Consider the following 23863-nt stretch of genomic DNA (forward strand, 5'->3'; position numbering starts at 1 on the left):
CCCCCTCCCCCCATCAACCCTCAGTTTGTTTTGTGAGATTAAGAGTCACTTATGGTTTGTCTCCCTCCCAATCCCATCTTGTTTCATTTACTCTTCTCCTACCCCCTTAACCCCCGATGTTGCATCTCCTCTCCCTCATATCAGGGAGATCATATGATAGTTGTCTTTCTCCGACTGACTTATTTCGCTAAGCATGATACCCTCTAGTTCCATCCACGTCGTCGCAAATGGCAAGATTTCATTTCTTTTGATGGCTGCATAGTATTCCATTGTGTATATATACCACCTCTTCTTTATCCATTCGTCTGTTGATGGACATCTAGGTTCTTTCCATAGTTTGGCTATTGTAGACATTGCTGCTATAAACATTCGGGTGCACATGCCCCTTCGGATCACTACATTTGTATCTTTAGGGTAAACACCCAGTAGTGCAATTGCTGGGTCATAGGGTAGTTCTATTTTCAACATTTTGAGGAACCACCATGTGTTTTCCAGAGTGGTTGCACCAGCTTGCATTCCCACCAACAGTGTAGGAGGGTTCCCCTCTCTCCACATCATCGCCAGCATCTGTCATTTCCTGACTTGTTAATTTTAGCCATTCTGACTGGTGTGAGGTGATATCTCATTGTGGTTTTGATTTGTATTTCCCTGATGCCGAGTGATGTGGAGCACTTTTTCATGTGTCTCTTGGCCATCTGGATGTCTTCTTTGCAGAAATGTCTGTTCATGTCTTCTGCCCATTTCTTGATTAGATTATTTGTTCTTTGGGTGTTGAGTTTGTTAAGTTCTTTATAGATTTTGGACACTAGCCCTTTATCTGATATGTCGTTTGCAAATATCTTCTCCCATTCTGTCAGTTGTCTTTTGGTTTTGTTAACTGTCTCCTTTGCTGTGCAAAAGCTTTTGATCTTGATAAAATCCCAATAGTTCATTTTTGCCCTTGCTTCCCTTGCCTTTGGCGATGTTCCTAGGAAGATGTTACTGCAGCTGAGGTCGAAGAGGTTGCTGCCTGTGTTCTCCTCAAGGATTTTGATGGATTCCTTTCTCACATTGAGGTCCTTCATCCATTTTGAGTCTATTTTCATGTGTGGTGTAAGGAAGTGATCCAGTTTCATTTTTCTGCATGTGGCTGTCCAGTTTTCCCAACACCATTTATTGAAGAGGCTGTCTTTTTTCCATTGGACATTCTTTCCAGCTGTGTCGAAGATTAGTTGACCATAGAGTTCAGGGTCTATTTCTGGGCTCTCTTTCTGTTCCATTGATCTATGTGTCTGTTTTTGTGCCAGTACCATGCTGTCTTGATGATGACAGCTTTGTAATAGAGCTTGAAGTCCGGAATTGTGATGCCACCAACTTTGGCTTTCTTTTTCAATATTCCGTTCCATAGTTTGGCTATTGTAGACATTGCTGCTATAAACATTCGGGTGCACATGCCCCTTCGGATCACTACGTTTGTATCTTTAGGGTAAACACCCAGTAGTGCAGTAGTCTCCAGTAGTCTCTTCTGGTTCCATATAAATTTTAGGATTATTTGTTCCATTTCTTTGAAGAAAATGGATGGTACTTTGATAGGAATTGCATTAAATGTGTAGATTGCTTTAGGTAGCATAGACATTTTCACAATATTTATTCTTCCAATCCAGGAGCATGGAAGATTTTTCCATTTCTTTGTGTCTTCCTCAATTTCTTTCATGAGTACTTTATAGTTCTCTGGGTATAGATTCTTAGCCTCTTTGGTTAGGTTTATTCCTAGGTATCTTATAGTTTTGGGTGCAATTGTAAATGGGATTGACTCCTTAATTTCTCTTTCTTCTGTCTTGTTGTTGGTGTGAAGAAATGCAACTGATTTCTGTGCATTGATTTTATATCCTGACACTTTACTGAATTCCTGTACAAGTTCTAGCCGTTTTGGAGTGGAGTCTTTTGGGTTTTCCACATATAGTATCATATCATCTGCGAAGAGTGATAGTTTGACTTCTTCTTTGCCGATTTGGATGCCTTTAATTTCCTTTTGTTTTCTGATTGCTGAGGCTAGGACTTCTAGTACTATGTTGAATAGAAGTGGTGATAATGGACATCCCTGCCATATTCCTGACCTTAGCGGAAAAGCTTTCAGTTTTTCTCCATTGAGAAATATTTGCGGTGGGTTTTTCATTGATGGCTTTGATGATATTGAGGTATGTGCCCTCTATCCCTACACTTTGAAGAGTTTTGATCAGGAAGGGATGCTGTACTTTGTCAAATGTTTTTCAGCATCTATGGAGAGTATCATATGATTCTTGTTCTTTCTTTTATTACTGTGTTGTATCACATTGATTGATTTGCAGATGTTGAACCAACCTTGCAGCCCTGGAATAAATCCCACTTGGTCGTGGTGAATAATCCTTTTAATGTACTGTTGAATCCTATTGGCTAGTATTTTGGCGAGAATTTTTGCATCTGTGTTCATCAAGGATATTGGTCTGTAGTTCTCTTTTTTGATGGGATCCTTGTCTGGTTTGGGGATCAAGGTGATGCTGGCCTCACAAAATGAGTTTGGAAGTTTTCCTTCCATTTCTATTTTTTGGAACAGTTTCAGGAGAATAGGAATGAGATCTTCTTTAAATGTTTGGTAGAATTCCCCCCTGTCTGGCCCTGGGCTTTTGTTTGTTTGGAGATTTTTGATGACTGTTTCAATCTCCTTACTGGTTATGGGTCTGTTCAGGCTTTCTCTTTCTTCCTGGTTCAGTTGTGGTAGTTTATATGTTTTAGGAATGCATCCATTTCTTCCAAATTGTCAAATTTGTTGGCGTAGAGTTGCTCATAGTATGTTCTTATAATTGTCTGTATTTCTTTTTTTAGAGGTGTGAAGTGGAAACTTATTGCATCTTTTAATTTGTAATTCCTTAATGGAAAAATATACTGAGCATCTTTTCATGTGCTTTTTTCAATCTGTATATTTTCTATGTGGGGTGCCTGGACAAATCTTTTGCACAAGTTTTAATTGGTTTATTATTACTTTTTAAAGTTACATATGTTTTACTTGAAGGTTTTGATTTTTTAATCAAACTGAGGGAGATCTCCTCTATTCCTTGTTTGCTGTGTGTTATTATAAGTACGTGTTGTTTAGTTTTAAGAAAATATATTTTTTTAACCATTGATATGGTCAATATCAATTTTTCTTCTTTAGGCTGATATTCTAGGTTACATTGTTTGTTTTTGAACATTGAATCAATCTTGTATATCAAGAATAAACACCATTGGTCAATACATACTTACTTATTCTGGTAAATTGTTAGTTTTAATTTAATAATATTTCATTGGGGATTTTTGCATCTATTCCTGAGAGATAATTTTGAGACATGGTCTATATAGATAGCTATAGCTAGATATAATCTCTATGTATGTTTTTGGACATATTTAAATGATTTGTTATTATATGTCCAGCTTCATAATATAAGTATTTTTTAGCTTCTATAGCCTGAAAGTGGTTTTAAAGAATTGATGTAATTTCTTTCTTTCATGATTGGTAGAATTCATCAGTGAAACCCTCAGAACCTGATTGTTTTGGAAGGTTATTAATTAGTTATGCAACTTATTTAATAAATATGGAAATATTTAGGTATTTGGAACTGCAAATTTTCTCCTGTTGGCCTTATATCATTTGTATATATCCAGCTGACCATTGAGCAATATGAGTTTGAACTATGTAGATCCACTTAAATATGGTACAACACTATACATGTGTTCTCTCTTCCTTTAAGATTTTCTTAACAACATTCTATTTCCTCTACCTTACTTTAGTGTAAGAATATGTATATAAAACATATAACTTACAAAAATAGGTGTTAATTGACTGTTTATATTATCAGTAAAGCTTCAAGTCAACAACAGGCTAATATTAGTTAAGTTTTGGCGGTGTCAAAAGTTATAAGTGGAATTTTGGCTGCATGGGGGTGGGGAAACAGTACTCCATTTTCTGTGTTGTTTGGGATCAAGACCCACCAACATAGGGTTTGGATGTGCTGACCCTATATATAGAACTAAAAGATATTTTCAACGCTGTTGTTGCTAAACTCTGCTTGGCTTTTTAATTGTATGGAATTTATGGAAAGGAACCTTGGGAGATGGTTGGAGACAATGAACATTAGGACTATAAAAGACATGGTTAGGACATGAATAGATAATAGCTGTTAAAATTTTAATAGCAAACATCATTACTTACAGATTGGCATACCTGAATCTTATCATTCAGATAACTGGAAATATGTACAAACTTTCGCTCAAAAGGTAGGACACTGAATTTAGTTTCTTTGAGGAATTCTGTTGGTAATCCTGCATGGCTTTCAAGATAAGGGGCCTCATAATGGATGGAGATTTAAAATCAATTTATAAAAATAATTTATAAATGGAAAGATATCAATCTTTATTTTATGTATTTTATTCTTAAATATTACTAAATTTTAGTTGTGCTTAAACTGAAACACAACATCCAATTAAGGAAAACACTGGGAAGAACACTGTTGCTGTTCTTTTGAAAAAAGAGGCCATCAAGAGCTTAGAATGTACATCTTTCTGTCTCTAAGAGAAAAGAGCACTTAATGTGCTCAAGATGCTCCAGGAAATAAATTCTTCAGATAATTATATTTAGATATCCTTGTGTCACCTTCCACTAATTCCTTTCAGAAAGTGTTTACCGATGTCTCTAGTCCATGCTCCTTGCTGACAGATAAACTTCCATACTTCTAAACCCTGGATCAGTCATGTTGCAGAGTTGTATAGTCATTTTTGTACCATCAGATGGCAAATATGCCATAGGAAAACTTGTTCCTAGCCTCCTGAGCAGTTGCTTTTATGTTCTGTCTCATGATTTTTTATGTACACATCAGTTTCTGCTCACAACAAATTCAGGAAGATTAATAAAAAGATCTTTGATCCCCAGAAATCATGGAAGAGATACGTTCCTAAAAGATTACACAAAAATACTCATAAAAATATCCAACAAATTCTTGTAAAAGTAGGGGAACTTTGAAAATTTATTTTCTACCTGAACTTGTCTGAGATCCATCTACTTTTGCAAAGCACGGGATCAAAAAGGATGCATGTATGTTGTAGTTCACAAGGAAAGAGGGCTTTGGAGAGGCAGAAATAGTGGTATAGATAGAATTTTGTCTAAATACACTTAACAAACACACACAACACCACACCCCCTTGTGAGGAAAAAAATCTAATTAAATATAACTCAAATTCACTATTAGAATTCCATACATTCAAGCTTCTCTTAAAAACAAGATTTTCATTCTTTAACATAAGTTTTCATGTACTTGTTTCAGGTACGTTTGCCTCATGCTTCTCCAGAAAGGGTGGTGGTGGCACAGTGACGGTACATAGTGCCTACAGGGTTTTATGAAGAATAAGTAAAAAGATGCTAAAATGAAAGGCAAAAACTGGAGACATTTAAAAAAACAAAAAACTGCACTAAATACCCCAGGATTGTTCCCAGTGAAATTAGATATATCTAAGTTTTTCAAAGAAATCTATGAACACCTTTTTTATTTTACATTCAAATTTAGTTCTTTGTTTCAGAGAAAACAAGGCAATTGACATAAACTAAGTGTGCCAGCTGGAATACTAACCTATTTTCAAACATAGAGAGATGGAGGTTCACTAAATCTCCATACTTAAAAGGAAAAGGCTCTCGTGGGATTTTCCCCCTACTGTAAGGGAACCCAATATTCATAAAAATAAGCACTCCACACCAACAGGGAGAGGAAACATTGAGATTTAAGAACAGAAAGCATTCTCCAAAGTTTGTTCCTTTAGGAGTTATAGGATCTCTTGATATGAGGAGCATTTAAAAGACAGTCAACCTAGAGTTGGGTCAAAATCAACTTCTTTCAGTTCTGTCCACACCTTCAAGAGCTAAGGAAACAAGGGATTCTATGTTGAGGTGAAAACGCGGATCACACACTCACGAATTTGCTTTGTCCTCACACCATAGATGATAAGATTGAGGGCAGGTGGGACAATCACATAGAGATTGGCAACTAGGATGTGGACATAACGGGGAATTTTTTTGCCAAATCGGTAGGTGAGGAAGGAGAAGAGAGAAGGAGTATAGAAAACAGACACGACCCCAACATGTGATCCACATGTACTCAGAGCTTTGTGATGAGCATCTTGAGATGGGAGGCGGAAAACTGCATGAAGGATGTAGGCATAAGAGACTCCAACCAATGCCACATCTAAAATAAGAAAAGAAGCCACAAAAAGCTCATAAATAGCATTAATTCGAATGCTGGCACAGGCCAATTTGGCAATGCCCATGTGTTCACAGTAGGAGTGAGCAATAATTCGAGTCTCACAGAAGGGCAGACGATGGGTTAGGTAAAGAATGGGCAACGTAAGCAAGACAGGGCGCATTATAATACCCACACCAATGCCTGCTAGCACTCAGAGTGTCAGGGTGGTTGTGTAGTGGAATGGCACACAGATAGCCACATAGCGGTCAAAAGCCATAGCCAACAGAACAGTGGACTCCATTCCTGTGAAGGTGTGTATCAGAAACATCTGAGCCACACAGGCTCCAAAACCAATTTCATGTGCATCAAACCAGAAGATACCCAGCATTCTGGGCACTGAGGTTGTGGAGAGGGCCAGATCTATGGCTGATAAGATGGCTAGGAAATAGAACATAGGATCCCGCAGAGTACGGTCAGACCAGATGATCAGCAAAATCGTAGCATTGCCCAACAGAGCCATTAAGTAAATGGAGCAAAAAGGCAGGGAGATCCAGCCATGGGAACTCTCAAGTCCTAGGATGCCTTTAAGAAAGAAGGTGTCTGGGTGGAAAGTGGAAGTGTTTGTGTGGAACATCTTGCCACGGATGAGATGAGAAGTAGTTGACTACTCTAGAAAGAAACACAAGAACATATCTCAAAACTTTCCAGTAGGCTTAATTTTTATCTGTAGTTTTCTTATTATAAAGGCTAATGCTGGGGGGCCTGGGTGGCTCAAACATTTAAGTGTCCAACTCTCGATTTTAATTTAGGTCATGATCTCACAGTTGTGAGACTGAGCCCACATCGGGCTCTGACTGGGCATGAGCCTGCTTAAGCATCTCTCTCCTTCTCTCTCTGCCCTTTCTCTTCTTTCTCTCTCTATGATGAGAGAAAAGAAAGAAAGAAAGAAAGAAAGAAAGAAAGAAAGAAAGAAAGAAAGAAAGAAAGGCAAGAAAGAAAGATGGATAAGGAAAAGGAAAAGAAAAGAATAACCAATGCTAAAATGAGTTCAAAGTAATACGTGGCAACAGACTTAGCACTCTTCAAATGGAAGGAACATTAACTTCATAAAAGGTCTCCCTCTCTTTCAAGTTTTGGACAATAATATCTTATATTCCTTTGCTGAAGCCCCAAATAAAACCTGGAATGAATTTTAAAAACATAAAATGGCTTATATTTATTCTGAAATATCAATCTTCTTTGAAGACAAAGTTCACTTTACCTAAACACATCAACACAAAATCACCAAGCAACAGTACAGACAACTGCACACAGAACATGACAATATAAAAGGAATATAAGTGTACCTAAAGCAATAGAATGATAGTAAATACAACAAGATTTCATTAACTGTTTTGTTCAGTATTCAGTATACATTGATACATATTTAGAAAACCAGATCCAAAATAATCTGGTCATTTTGATGACTGCATCTCTCCATATGTACTCAGATGCCCCCACAGATGTGCTGTGCTGAATCTTAGATATAATAAGAGTGGCACAAAGATGGATAGACACACAGTACACTGTACTGTGCATCAGATATGAAAAGAGACACACAAAGATAGTAAAATTCTGCAGCTAGAAATTACCTCCAGGAGAGAAACACATCTCTTTGTTATAACATTCTGATTGGAATTAATAAAGAATCCCAAGATTTCTGTTGGTTGCCAAATTCTCAAAAATGTCTCCATATATCCAGCAATTCTACCCATCCTTGTAGTGTGTGTGGGGAGGGGGGAGATTTGGGGGAAGAATAGTGAAAATCTATATTGAAAGAAGAAGCTTTGAGAGAAATAAAGATTTGTTTCCAATTATAATCATGGTGGTCAACATCAGGCTTAAGAAATACATGTTCCTGATTTACCACACTGTAGTTATGATCCCTCTCTGTTTCTCCTTCCTCCTTTTTTCTATCTTTCCTTCTTTCTTTCTCCTTATAGAAAAAAAAAAGCAGAGAAAAGATATCACTATAGGAAAAAAAAAAGGAAAGTATAAAAAAGATAGGAAAAGGGGAGGAAAAGTGAAAAAAAGAAGACAAGAAAGAAAAACATAAGGAATCATAAGGGAAGAAGATAGGAATGAAAGTAGGAAAGAAGGTCATCTCAACTCTAATTTACTCTTGAGAAAAGTGACAGAGAAACGTCCAAATTTGGAGAAATATTTTATTAATAACATTTAAAAAACAGAGATTCTCCAACTAGGTAAGTCCTGCAAGACTGTACATAATGTTCATCTGCAGGCTGCTTATGTATCTGCTTCCCTCTTTGTAATCAATTTTATAAATCTGCACTTACTCTGGGCCCTTGAAGAGCCTATTTTTAAATTAGTATTTTGGAAGACCATGTGTTAATACACAATTATCACTGAGAATTGAGATAATTTGTACCACAACTTTAAGTTCCTTCTATAGGGATTTTATAAATTTAAAAATTTAAATTGTCTCAGTGTAATACAGTAAGACTTCTTTCAGTCAGAAGATCTTTCTACAGTAGTGAGATAAAATATATTAGCTTAATAAATTCAGCTGTAGTCTGTTCCTTAACTTTTAGACAAGAGTCTCTGGTAACTATTCATCTCCATCACACATTTGATAGGAAACTCACCTCCAGCAGAAATAGGGCTAGAGAGCTCCAGTATATCTACTAAAGGGAATAAGGTTTTATACTACCCATATTTAGGGTCCTTGGGGACCTGTATGAAAACAAAGCCAACTCAAATTCCCTGCATGAACCAGAACTAATGCCCAAGAGTCTCCTGAGAAAGATCCCATTCTCTGCACCTGATATAAAGAGACTAATAGATTGCAGACATACACCCACTTTCCCCACCTACATGTTGTCAATAAGAATCAGAGGGGCAAAACAAATGCTACCAAACATACTCATATGAAATATGAAGTGAACAGAATCTCTTACTGTGTAAATTTTGCATCGTTTTTTATTAGATATTATAACAGTGCAGGTTTAGAACATTAATGACCAATACATGTATCTCCCCTCCCCATACCCGTGTCTTAGGAATCTCAATAATTTATTAATATATCATAGCTAACAAATAAGACAAAATTTCTTGTTTCTTTTCTATGTACTGTTAGTCTTACTGGCTTTCTTCTTTATTTAAATTTAATTAAATAACATCTAGTACATCATTAGTTTTTGATGTAGTGTTCAATAAATCATTAGTTCTGTATAACACTCAGTGCTCCTCACATCACATACCCTCATCAATGCCCATTATCTGTTACCCAACTCCCTCACCACCTCCCTTTCTGCAACACTTTTGCTTTTCTGTGCAGAAGCTTTTTATCCTAATGAAGTCCCAAAAGTTCATTTTTGCTTTTGTTTCTCTTGCCTTTAGAGACATGTCTTGCAAGAAGTTACTGTGGCCAAGGTCAAAGAGGTTACTGCCTGTGTTCTCATCTAGGATTTTGATGGATTCCTATCTCACATTCAGGTCTTTCATCTATTTTGAGTTGATCTTTGTGTATGGTGTAAGAGAATGGTTGTTTCATTCTTCTGCATGTGGCTATCCAATTTTCCCAGCATCATTTATTGAAGAGACTGTCTTTTTTCTATTGGATATTCTTTACCGCTTTGTCGAAGATTAGTTGACCACAGAGTTGAGGTTCCATATCTGGGTTCTCTATTCTGTTCCATTGATCTGTCTGTTTTTGTGCCAGTACCATGCTGTCTTGATGATCACAGTCTTGCAATATAGCTTGAAGTCAGGCATCATACCCCCAGCTTTGGTTTTCTTTTTCAACATTCCCTTGGTGATTTGGAATCCTTTTTGATTCCATACAAATTTTAGGATTGTTTGTTCAGTTCTGTAAAAATGCCAGTGATATTTTTTTTTCTAACAAGCCATTTATTGGAAATGCCAACTATATGTAGGATAAAGTCAGTGCTACATGCTTATCAGTAACAGTAGAAAAATAGAACCAGTGGAAACCTTTGTACAACCATAATGATACTCAAAAGAGAAATGTATCGTTTTACAATGCTTCACACAGATGAATTCAAGTTTGGAGGCACCTAAATAAAAATACTATATATTTCTTTAAAAAACACTATGTACAATTGAAGCATAAACAAGTTTTACAAAGTACTGGTTATGCAGGTTGTAGAAAACACTTGCATAGGACATAAAATCAGTTTAAGAAAAATTTCTGAGCCTTTAGCATTGAAGGCACTTGACTTTATACCAGTAACAGCACAACCACAAGAAATGCAGTGTTGTACAAGATACCACTTCTCTGTGGACAGATATGGTACACAAACAGCAAATGGGGTTCAGGGAACATTATCTTTCAGCCACCCCATCTAAGAGCAGCGTTCCATACCACCTGCCCATGGAACCCAGATACACAGTCACATGGAGGTACATCATGAAGCTTCCAGAGCTTATCGTGTCTCTTAGAACCCACGTAAACGCACAAACATGAGAGGTTATTTTCAAGACACACACTTGCAAGGAATCTTTCTATAGAAATAGCCACAGCATTATAATATTCAGAAGAATGTGGAAGATTGACACATAGTCTCGAGGGTTTTCTGAAGAAAAAAAAGAAATCCCAAGATTGCCAATAAAACAATTACATAACGGCTATTGTAATCTATAGGACAAAAGGACAACTTAACATTTCATAAAACATTGTTCATACAACAGTGTTAATGGAAAATAGTAAAATACCTTTTAGTGTGTGACGTAACGCTTTTAGTCAGGTTATGTGTAATGAGGTTTGAAAGTAAACCACTTAGTAGACAAAGTAAACCATTGCAGAACCAGGAATAGCACCCATCACTGCTGCTTTAATAGTAACTTTCAACAGAAAGCTGAAAGTCAACCAAATAATAATTTTTAAAAAAAGAAGTCAAACATTTCCCTTCGAGTTCGTTTCTAAGGTAAAAACACGAATGCTTCAGAACTGCAAAACAAGTGCTTCATGAAACACGTTTCCCCCTGAAAGGCAGATTACAAAAGAAAATCCCTATTTTGCTGTGTAGTAACTGAGAAGTGTTCCCCCTTCCCCTGCAGAGACCATCGCGTCAAGGTCAGCCATGAGCCTCTGTGGCCCCCACCGCCCCACCCCTCACGCTCTGCAGCATCACCCATGTTCACATGGACAAGGGCTGCCCCCTGCCAGGATGTGAACAACCAGTCAAGAGAAAACCCAATACGAGGTGGCAATTATAGTAATAAGACTTGGTGAGGACGCAAAATCAAGAATTAGGTAAGGTTTCACAGAGAGCTCTACAAAAAGATTCAAATATAAAGAACTTGTTAAAAATCCTTAAAATCCAGCTGGTTCTGGAAATGCCAGGAGAGCTTAGGTCTAGGGGCGTGTGCCTAGAAGGAGCTAACGGGGCACAGGAGGAAGGCCATGGTGCATGGAAAACGGAAACTGCTGCTTTTCACTGATAGTTTTTGCCTTTCGTGCTATTTCTTTTAGAGTCACAGGTGATTCTGAACTTAACTTATCCACCAAAATCACAAAAATAAAACAAAAATATAAGAAGAGGACCACCAGCATCTTGAAGAAACATGGATCTTCTCTTCCTGCTCCAGGAGCGAAACAGTAATTCTCTAAACAGCGGTACGGCGGGCACCGAAGGTGAAGATTGTCTCACGGCCTGATTGTCTGTGGCCTCGAAAGGAGATCTGGTATTTGGAGATTTGGTTCTCATGAAATTTCTAAACCGAGTGAAATGCCAGGTCCTGGGGCCTAAATTTTATATTATACATACCTTTTTTATCCCTAAGACCAATCTTACTCAGACTTCACATTTATCTTAGCACAACATTAACAGAATTGTAATGCCCAATAAGCACTTCAGAAGGTCGGAGAGGTGGGTTCCAAAGCCAGAGGCACACAGCTATTCACTCTACCCTAGCCACCACTCTTCACAAGATCCAGCCGAAGGCCACTGACGTCTACCCTAGCACACACAAGCCACACCTGCTTACCCTCTGCAGGTCACACCAGTCCACCGCCCCACAGATTAAAGCAAGTTCCTCTCTATACACAATTTAGATCAGCTACTAAATTCTTAAAAGCAAACTTCATCAGTTAAAGTAGAAACAGTGGCCACTTATTTTTATGTTTGGGGGATATGAAAGAGTATTTAATAAGTTTTCAGGAAAATGACATCAAATAGCTCTTGTCTGACATTTTAAAAAATACAGGTCAGAGATGAGAAAGCTTTTTCCCACCCAAATCAGCTCTACTCACCCTTATTTCCAGTACTAGCACAGTACAGCCTGAATTCAGAAAAGAAATTTAGAACTATATCAAAATAACTCACGTCGATACATATATATAAATACACAGGGAGGAATATGATGGAATTAACAATTTTTGTTTCTGAAGAGAGAGACTGAAGTTACCAATGATATTTTGATGGGGATGGCATGGAGTGTGTGGATTGCTTGGCCAGCATAGACATTTTAACAATGCTTATTCTTCCAATCCATGAGCATAGAATATTTTTCCATCACTTTGTGTCTTCCTCAACATCTTTCATAAGTGTTCCGTAGTTTCTCACATATAGACCCTTTACCTTTTGGTTAGGTTTATTCCTAAGAAGAATTTTAAAAATTCATGGAAACTAATGATAATGAAAACAAATCAGTTCAAATCAGTTCTGGGATACAGCAAAGGCTGTCCTAAGAAGGAAGTACATAATAATGCAAGCCTCTCTCAAAAAATTTAAAAAAATTTCCAAATACACAAGGTAACACTACACCTAACAGAGGTGGAGAAAAAAACAGTTAAAAAAAAAAAAAAAAAAAAAAGCTTGGGGCACCTGGGTGGCTCAGTGGGTTAAAGCCTCTGCCTTCGGCTCAGGTCATGATCCCAGGGTCCTGGAATCGAGCCCCACATTGGGCTCTCTGCTCGGCAGGAAGCCTGCTTCCTCCTCTCTCTCTGACTGCCTCTCTGCCTGCTTGTGATCTCTGTCTGTCAAATAAATATATAAAATCTTTAAAAAAAAAAAAAAAGCTTAAACCAAGCAGGAGAAGAGAGATAATGAAGATTAGAGCAGAAATCAGTGAAATACAAACCAGAAGAAAGTAGAATAGATCAATGAATTTAGAAGAGATTCTTCGAAAGACTTAAGATCAATAAAACTCTGGCCAGATTTATCTAAAGGAAAAGAGAAAAGATCCAAATTAATAAAATCATGAATGAAAGGAGACAGGTCATGACCAACACCAAAGAAAGGACCCAAATTAATAAAATCATGAATGGAAGGGGAGAGATCATGATCAACATCAAGACAATTTTAAGACCATATTAGGATCACCTATATGCTAACAAATTAGATAATCTGGAAGAAATTATTGCATTCCTGAAAACTTACTAACTACCAAAACTGAAACAAGAAGAAATAGAAAATCTGAATAGACAAATAACCAGCAGGGAAATGGAAGCAGTAATCAAAAACCCATTCATTCTTTAGCAGGTTGCTTTTTTTTTTTTTTTTTAAGATTTTTTATGTATTTATTTGACAGACAGAGATCACAAGCAGGCAGAGAGGCAGGCAGAGAGAGAAGGGAAAGCAGGCTCCCTGCTGACCAGAGAGCCCGATGCGGGGCTCGATCCCAGGACCCTGGGATCATGACCCAAGCCGAAGGCAGAGGCTTTAACCCACTGAGCCACCCAGGCGCCCAGCAGGTTGCTTTTTAACCTCCAAGTGTTTGCATTCCTTCCAAATTTTTTCCTTTTGGTTGAGTTCTAGTTTTAAAGCATTGTGGTCTGAAAATATGGAAAGAATAATCTCAACTTTTGGTATCACTTGAAACCTGATTTGTGACCCAGTATGTAATCTATTCTAGAGAAAGTTCCATGTGCACTCAAAAAGAATGAATATTCTTCTGTTTTAGGATGAAATGTTCTGTATATATCTTTGAAGTCCATCTGGTCCAGTGTGTCATTCAAAAGCCCTCATTTCTTGGTTGATCTTCAGTTTAGATAATTTGTCCATTGGTGTGAGTGCAATGTTGAAGTCATTCACGTATTCATGAAGCTATTCATGTATTATTATCAATGTGTGTCTTTACTATGGTTATTAATTGGTTTGTATAATTGACTGTTCCCATGTTGGAACACAAATATTTATAATTGTTAGATATTCTCATTGAATATACCCCTTAAGTATGATATAATGTCCTTCTTCATCTCTTATTAGTCTTTGGATTGAAGTTATTTTGTCTTATATGAGGATTGTTATCCCAGCTTTCTTTTGAGGTCCATTAGCATGGTAAATTGTTCTCCATCCCCTCACTTTCAGTCTGGAGGTGGCTTTAGGTCTAAAATTAGTTTTTTGACAACATATGGATGGGTCTTGCTTTTTTATCCAATGTGATACCCTGTGTCTTTTGTTTGGAGCATTGAGCCCACTTACATTCAGAGTAAATATCAAAAGATATTAATCTAGTGCCATTGCATTGGCTGTAAAGTCCTTGTTTCTGTAGATCGTCTCTGTTTCATTTTAGTCTATGTTACTCTTGGGGTCTCTCTTCACTTAAAGGATCCCCCTTAAAATTTCTTGCAGGGCTGGCTTGGTGGTCACATATTCTTTCAGTTTCTGTCTGTCCTGGAAGTTCAATATCTCCCTTTTTATTCTGAACGACAGCCTTGCTGGACAGTAAAAGTCAATAAAAATTAATTTAACATAAAAATAAAATAACATAAAATGTACTTAAAGAGATGAAATACATGAACGTCAAAGAACGGAAAGATTTTACTCTAATATTATGAAATAAGTCAAAATTTATTCTTCAACATCATGAATAAGAAATAGAAGTTAAATTACATTACTTAATCATAGAACAATATAAGAGCACTACTTACCATAGTTTCTATTAGGATGGTAATGCACTAGGGAAACCACTGACTGGGAGATGATATTCCCACTGAACATATCAGTTATATCATTTTTTTTTTAAATTTCACAATGGTAGCTTACACCCCCACATACATCTAATGGCAGCTTTCTTATACTATGATTACTAGCAAGCACATAAGTTATTTTATCCTTTATTAGATTGATTCATTCAGCATTCATTTATTGAGTAGATGAGTGATTCACTCTGTGAATAACTGAGTGGATACACAAAGTAAGATCAATTTCTTTATGACCCAGGAGGAGAGAAAATGAAATTCACTCACTACAAGTCATTATAATATCAAGTTGTAAGAGAACAAATCATAAGTGCCAAGAAAAGTAAGTAAACCAAGAAAAGTAAGTATTGCTCTACCTTCAATAGTGTGAAAGAAGTTTCCTTAAAATTTGCAGACATGTAAAAATTCACTCCTGTGTGAACCAATGTTTACCTTTCCCTGAAATAAGGTTTTATTTGAATAGTAGATTTTAAAAATTCAAGTTCAAATACCAGAAAATTGATGTGACATTACTGTTCAGTGAATGAGAGAAAGAAAGGCACTAAGTGATAGGAAGTAGGTATATTTGATGCAGAGAGGAGTTTATCAAGGAATAGCCATAGCTCTACAAAACAAAACAAAAACCAAGGATGTTGCTTGTGACAAGGAACCTGAAGTTAGGAGGATGTCTGGCATGGGGAACTTAGCAAAATTCCTAAGAGCACATGCTAGTCACTAGAAATCTAAATAAAGATGGTACTATTGGAAACATAAAATAAAATATCTGAAAGATATTTATAAAATAAAATTTGCTAGTATGGAAGACTGGAGCTGGCTGGCAATAGAGGTACTTCAGAAAGAAGAGTTATCATGTGATTGGTGCAAGAGATCAGGCTACAGATAGGAAAAGGAACATGAGTGAGATTAATAAATATGAGCTAATATGACACAAGATTGTGGAAATTAGTTCCCTTGTGTTATACACAGAGGAAGAGAAGAACAAAAGATGTGAATAATTATTTCCAAATTAAAGATTGCTGTTTTAAAGACTGAGAGGTATTTGCTGAATATATGCATGAAAAATGTAAATGTCATTTGTGATGGACTTAGGGGAAATGAGCATTTTTTATTATTTTTTTAATTTTTTTATTTTTAAGTTTTAATTTTAATCCCAGTTAGTTAACATGCAGTGTTATATTAGCTTCAGGTGTCATTATTCAACAGTTCCATACATTATTCAGTTCCATACATACTTGTCAATAAAGTGTACTCTTTTTTTTTTTTATCATTTTTTAAATGTATTTTCAGCATAACAGTATTATTGTTTTTGTACCACACCCAGTGCTCCATGCAATCCGTGCCCTCTCTAATACCCACCACCTGGTTCCCCCAACCTCCCACCCCCCACCTCTTCAAACCCTTCAGATTGTTTTTCAGAGTCCATAGTCTCTCATTGTTCACCTCCCCTTCCAATTTCCCCCAACTCCCTTCTCCTAACTCCCCATGTCCTCCATGCTATTTGTTATGCTCCACAAATAAGTGAAACCATATGATAATTGACTCTCTCTGCTTGACTTATTTCACTCAGCATAATCTCTTCCAGTCCTGTCCATGTTGCCACAAAAGTTGGGTATTCATCCATTCTGATGGAGGCATAATACTCCATAGTGTATATGGACCACATCTTCCTTATCCATTCGTCCGTTGAAGGGCATCTTGGTTCTTTCCACAGGTTGGCAACTGTGGCCATTGCTGCTATAAACATTGGGGTACAGATGGCCCTTCTTTTCACTATATCCGTATCTTTGGGGTAAATACCCAGTAGTGCAATTGAAGGGTCATAGGGAAGTTCTATTTTTAATTTCTTGAGGAGTCTCCACACTGTTCTCCAAAGAGGCTGCACCAACTTGCATTCCCACCAACAGTGTAAGAGGGTTCCCCTTTCTCCAAATCCCCTCCAACACATGTTGTTTCCTGTCTTGCTAATTTTGGCCATTCTAACTGGTGTAAGGTGATATCTCAATGTGGTTTTAATTTGAATCTCCCTGATGGCTAGTGATGATGAACATTTTTTCATGTGTCTGATAGCCATTTGTATGTCTTCTTTGGAGAAGTGTCTGTTCCTATCTTCTGCCCATTTTTTTATATGATTATCTCTTTTGTGTGTGTTGAGTTTGAGGAGTTCTTTATAGATCCTGGATATCAATCTTTTGTCTGTACTGTCATTTGCAAATATCTTCTCCCATTCCATGGGTTGCCTCTTTGTTTTCTTGACTGTTTCCTTTGCCGTGCAGAAGCTTTTGATTTTGATGAAGTCCCAAAAGTTTATTTTGGCTTTTGTTTCCTTTGCCTTTGGAGACATATCTTGAAAGAAGTTGCTGTGGCTGATATCGAAGAGCATTTTTTAAATTTCCCTTAAATAACTTTAAGAAAACCAAGTTTTTATAAAATGTCAACTAATTAGCTGTGCATTAGTATCTTGTGTGTGTGTGTGTGTATAATGTACATATATAACGTATGTATTATATTTGATACTTATTGTAATTTATGTCACTTTAGCTTCAGGGTATTTTCTGCAAGGGTGCTATTAAAATAAAACCCATAAACAGCTCTAATGGAAGCACTGTTGTCAAGGGTGAGAATAATAAATGAAGCACAGTAATACAAATAATGATGGTAATACTAACAGCTAACAATTATTTTGTATTTACTGTAACCAACATGCAGGGCACTATGCTGATGACTTAAACATCATATAATTTAAATCTTCATGCTTAATCCTTTGAAATAAAACTATGACTATATTTATATAGTAAAGGAATTGAGAATCATTGAAATATATATGTTAATGTTAGAACCAGGAATATACTCAAGTTCTGTTTACTGTGAAAATCATATATGCTAAGACAGGACAAAGGAAATATCTACAAAATGAGTTTAAAAGTAAGCTAGGAAACCAATAGAACCAAGGTGACAGTAAGAAGTGTCCACAGGCTGCAGGCAGTTTCTTCCTTTATGTGTACATCAGAGTTGGGTCGATGAAAACCAAAATATATTTGTAACAAACTCTACACAAAAATGTAGGGTGAAATTTTTTGTAGCCCCAATCATTTCCTTGCTCCCTCTCTCTGTACAAAATAAGGACTTAATCTACAAAATGTTGGTTGTTTACACTATTTATGGTGAAATCACAGGATATCACAATATAGTTCTTATAATGGAATGAAAATGACTAATTTCTGAAGAGAGGGAAAAAGAAAATGAAAGAGAGATAAGAAGGGGATGCAAAATAAGAAGAGAGAAAGAGACAAGAATGCCTAGAGATAAAAAAAAGAAGAAGAAGAATCATCATCCAAAAAGCCTGTGAGTGAGGTAGGATCACTAGCACACAAAAAAGGCAGCACACCCTATAAATTCTACTTTACCTCTACTGACACCAGAGATTAAAAATCCCATATAAAGATGGATGGGCCATCACCTACCATACGAATTGGATAGCCAAGCTTAAGCTTTCACTCTCTGAATTCATCAAACTATTTATAGAATCCCCCCCCCCCATGAACATTATTGTCAAGCACATTTACTTAATATAACAAGGTGTTTCTCTGCTCAGAAGTTCCATCTCATATACATTAGGTGATATTCCTTTTTTTATTCTTTATGTTTGCAATAATATTTTCTTCACATAGTCATAGATCTGCTTGGTCCTGACTCCATATATGACAGGGTTGAGCATTGGTGACACTATGACGTAGAGATTGGCCAGAAGTATGTGGATAGAGCAGGGGACATTTCAGCCAAAGTGATGTGTCATGAAGGAAAAGAGGGCCAGTGTATAGAAGGCAAGGATGACACAAACATGAGAACCACATGTGCTGAGGGACTTGAGTTGGGCTTCACGGGAAGGAAGACAGAAAACAGCATGGAATATCTGAACATAAGATAGGGCAATGGCTATGATGTCAAAGACTAGGATTGAAATAGCACCCAATCCATAGATGATATTGATCTTGATGCTGGCACAAGAGAGGCGAGCAAGACCCATGTGTTCACAGAAGGTATGGGGAATGACATGATTCCCACAGAAGGGCAATCGCAAGATAAGAAATACAAATGGGATCACAAAAATGAACGGTCTCACTAACACACCCACACCAATCACAGAAACAGCCTTGTTGGTAAGGATGGTGCTATATCGGAGTGGGTTGCAGATGGCCACGTACTGGTCATAAGCCATTGCCAACAGGACTGCTGACTCCATACCAGTGACGTTGTGGATAAAAAACATCTGAGTGAGACAAGCATCAAAGAGTATCTCCCTGAGACTAAACCAGAAGATCCCGAGCATCTTGGGGATGGTAGCTGTGGACAGACCCAAATCAATAGTAGCCATCATAGCCAGGAAGTAAAACATAGGTTGGTGTAGGCTGTTCTCAGCCTGGATCACAAACAGAATTGTGAGGTTTCCTAAGAGTGCAATCACATACACAGCACAAAAGGGAAAACCAATCCACATGTGAACTCTTTCAAGTCCTGGGATCCCCAGCAATAAGAAGGAGGAAGGATGAAACTGGGTGTCATTGGGAAGGGACATCCTGCTAGGTAATGTGTAAGTCCATGTTCTTATAGATGTGTGTTCACTAATCTGTGGGACCCCGGATAAAACACTGCAATGTTTTAAACCTAAGAAAAACAAAAATATCATACAATTGCGTACATTTTCTTCCTCAGTTAATCCATACAATTAGAAATGTACAAATAGAAATCCATATAGAAAAATATGAAGTGAATTCTCAGCAAGAAGCCTTTGGAAGAAGTAAATAGTAGATTGCAATAAACATTTTACATAATATATTCATCTTTGTCAACCCCTCTCTTTTAATTTGCAAGTGTCTTACCACTAGAATCATGCTAAGGTTTTGCCTTAATACTTACTTACTTCATTAATTACCTTCTATCATCACCCACATAATTTACTTTGCATTCTGGCATATGAAGGGGTATGACAGACTCTGTAAATAGTTATTTCTATTGGTTTTATTTGGTTAACACACAAGATAGGTAACAAGTGTTAGTGAACACAGACTCATTAAAATTAGTATAAACTATTAAAAAATATGTCTATGGGATTAAAATCAATCCATTAGTTAGCAGTCATTCATTATTCTTATCACAGAAGAAGAAATTTGATCAAAACAGCAACAACTGCCATTCATTAAGGTCCTGACTCTTTCCATGTTGTCAGAACCTGTGCAAGTATCAGCTCAGATCTTTATAAACACATGGAGAGAAACAGTTACCATGTTTTCACATACGGGTCTGAACTGAAAATAGTTTAACACACTCACCAAATGCTTCAAGTGCTTATAGTTACAGAAGGACAGAAAGAAAGTAGAGAAGAAATCATAAAGTTGAAATGGAAAGAATGGATAGTAAGGCAAAGCTAATTCATGCCTCAGTCATGACAGACACACACAGCTTCCCTTCGTCCACAGTCACACAAACATAATTTCTTTTAAACTCACATCCATCAGAATAAAAGATATCAGTGTTTTCATTACAAATCTGAGGGAATCATAATTTTAAGACTTGAAGATACCTGACAAATATATTGAAGAAAAGACTAGGTGGCATATTCTGAGTGAGCTGAATCTATCATTTTCAAAGTTCCCCAAACTGTAATATATTTTTATGTACCTTATTTACTTCATTTGTTAGAGTATTTTCAAATCACTTCCTCATTCATTACATGTAATTATTTCATAGTGAAAAGCATCTTTTCATCATTTTGTTTCATTGGAGGATTCCAGGGGAGCACTACTAATGATGATCATACTTTCAGTAAGACAAGTAGGCTCTTTCCCAGACACTGTAATATGGGAAAGAAGCCAGGAAGAAGAGGGTCATGTCCGTGATAAACAAGTACTAGAAGGAGTAATACAATACGGATGGGGAAAACTGGAAGTCCTAGGAAGAAATGGCAGACGTTAGAAAAGAAAGGCAGTTGAAAACAATAGATGTTTTTGGTAGGAATCACTGCAAAATGACCATAAAAATAAAGTCTTTCTTCTATAATGTTCTGGCCTGGTAGTGGAATATTGAATAGTCTGATAAGGTGTGATATGACCTGCCCAAGGATAAAAGGTAGAATTCAATTATGGGGGCTTAATTTTCTGTGATTTATCAATATTGGTGAAGTGTCAATGGCAGATTCTTTTATTAAAAAAAATTTTTGTACTCCTCAATAACATCTCTGAAGATTAGGAATGTACACAGTAGTTGTGGAAAGCTATAAAAACAATGCTTTCCTTTTTTCATCACACCCATACACAATAGATTCTCAGTAAAGAAGAAAATTACTTTAGCTCACAGTATAGAATTCATCCTCAAACTGATAGAGAGACAGATGGTATTATGTTCTTTGTTTAAGAAAAAAATAGTGGGATGGGGCACCTGGGTGGCTCAGTGGGTTAAAGCCTCTGCCTTGGGCCCGGGTCATGATCCCAGTGTCCTGGGATCAAGCCCCACATCAGGCTCTCTGCTCAGCAGGGATTCTGCTTCCCCCTCTCTCTCTGCCTGCCTCTCTGCTTAATTGTGATCTCTGTCTGTCAAATAAATAAATAAATAAATAAATAAATAAAATAGAATAAAATAGTGAGACAAACAAATTAGTGTTTTTCTCAACTCAGATAATTATAATCTACCATGAGGCCTCAGTAGCTAAGTAGAGAGGCTGTGATATGAATAGCCTAGTAGAAATAGTCAGAAGACATAGACAGCAATGAAATTCTGTAGTTGTCTGGCTTATATCATTACCACTCGGTGAACTCACTAGATCAAAAATCTGATTAATGCTGTATGGTGATGGATATTCACCAGACTTACTGTGGTGATCATTTACCAATTATACATGATGTTGTATAACTGAAACTAATATAATGTTCTATGTCAATTATTTCTAAAATTTAAAAAAAATTGAAAAAAGAAAAAAGTCTGAAAACCACCCTCCTCCTCTTTCACACATAAAAAACAAAACAAACAAAAAAGCTGATTCTACTTTTTCAATATCTTTAAAATCTTTTTTTTTCTAAGATTTTATTTATTTATTTGACAGAGATAGAAAGCAATCACAAGTAGACAGAGACTCAGGCAGAGAGAGAGGGGGAAGCAGGCTCCCTGCCAAGCAGAGAGCCCGATGCCAGACTCGATCCCAGGACCCTGAGATCATGACCTGAGCCGAAGGCAGAGGCTTAACCCACTGAGCCACCCAGGCACCCCTCAATATCTTTAAAATCTTTACATTTATCTCCATCTTAATGGGATCATTTGGGAGGTTGATTACAACACAGTACTTTACATTGCTTTAAAGCAAGAGCTCTACAGTCTGACCAACTGTGTTGAAACCCAGCTTCATAAATTACTCACTCTGTAATCAAAGGAAAGTAAATAACAAGTACCTTTCATCATAACATATTTTCATCATAAAATAGAGGTAATATGATAAAAACCTTAAGTATGTTGTTAGATTTAAACTGATAATTTTTTAAAGCACTTTGAAGCATGTTCCAAAGAGACTGGTTGTCCATCATTCCTTAGATATCTTCAAGCAGACTAATTTTTAAAATGTACATTGACTGGATTCAGGCTAAAATCCAAATGCTTTCACTAGGATTGGATGGTTTTCCCTAATATGATCCTACTCCTTCTCTAAGCACCAGTCTTAGTCTTCTTTGCCCCACACTTTTCCCGTGTCTCCTCTCTTCTTCCCCTATCTGCCTTCTTTCCTTTCACCCCTCACTGTGAAGTAAGGATGCTCCATGAGCTGGGAGATGGGGAAGACTCACCAGACTGAGCACCAGCATGGAATCCTGTCTCTGTTTTATCTCACCTGCTCAGTCTTTATGAGGGTGCTGCTCTTTGCCTGGGAGGAGCTTGCAACAGGAAATTCCCTGGAGCCAGTTTGGTAAAAAACACAAAGTCTCTGAGGATTCTAGTGTCTAATTCTGATTCAAAAAGAGAGAACCATTAGGGGTCCCTGGCTTGGAAAGAAATGAAGGCACAGGAGTGAGATTTAGGTCAGCAAGATGACAGGAGGACCCAGTACTCCTCCCAGTACAAAAACACAGATTTAACAAGCACTGATGGATGGAAAGGCCTTTATGAGAGTTCCAGAATTTGGATGAGAGATTACAGGACTCTAGTGGTACATACAACAAAAAACAAATTGAAAAGGATACGAAGAAAGTTTGATTTTACCCACATCCCCTCTACCCGAGCCTGGCACAGTTCTGCCCCAGAAGAGCTTCCCTCGGTCCCTGAGTTTCTCACTATCTTCAGTAGCTGTGTTCTATAAAGTCACCTTGAACACTGAATTAGGAAATTTGGTGCCTTTGCTCTTAGGGGAAATGTACAACATTTTTGTCAATCAATCAATACATAACTTTTTTAATGTTTGTTTTCTGTGAGAGACACTTCCTGTAATACATAGTTCTTATAGGTTGTTCATGGTTCTTATGATTAACCGTGCAGCCTTTAAATGATCGAAAGCCAGGAGCTTTGGAGGCCACTTGTGTTTCATTCACCAATATCTGTGTACAAGAGAATCTCATTAGTGTTGAAAACCTGATTTCTACATAATCCTTTTCCTGTACACTTAGTAGGCACTTTAAAATCTCTTCTGCAGCCTCCTAATTAGCAAAATCTGCCTTGACTCTAA

General features: G+C 37.1%; 2 protein-coding genes across 2 annotated transcripts; both read right to left on the minus strand.

Moving 5' to 3' along the window:
• Positions 1-5919: 5919 nt before the first annotated feature.
• Positions 5920-6855, minus strand: LOC111159520 (olfactory receptor 52J3-like). Its single transcript, XM_022522044.1, is given in 1 exon segment — positions 5920-6855. A coding segment is annotated over 1 exon segment (936 nt).
• Positions 6856-18805: 11950 nt separating this feature from the next.
• LOC111159509 (olfactory receptor 52E2-like) lies at positions 18806-19747 on the minus strand. The gene is given in 1 exon segment (XM_022522032.1): positions 18806-19747. A coding segment is annotated over 1 exon segment (936 nt). The 5' UTR covers positions 19742-19747.
• Between the last annotated feature and the right edge of the window lie 4116 nt (positions 19748-23863).

Source organism: Enhydra lutris, unplaced genomic scaffold, assembly GCF_002288905.1.
Source record: "Enhydra lutris kenyoni isolate GAN:26980312 unplaced genomic scaffold, ASM228890v2 scaffoldscaffold68, whole genome shotgun sequence".
Classification (NCBI taxonomy): domain Eukaryota; kingdom Metazoa; phylum Chordata; class Mammalia; order Carnivora; family Mustelidae; genus Enhydra; species Enhydra lutris.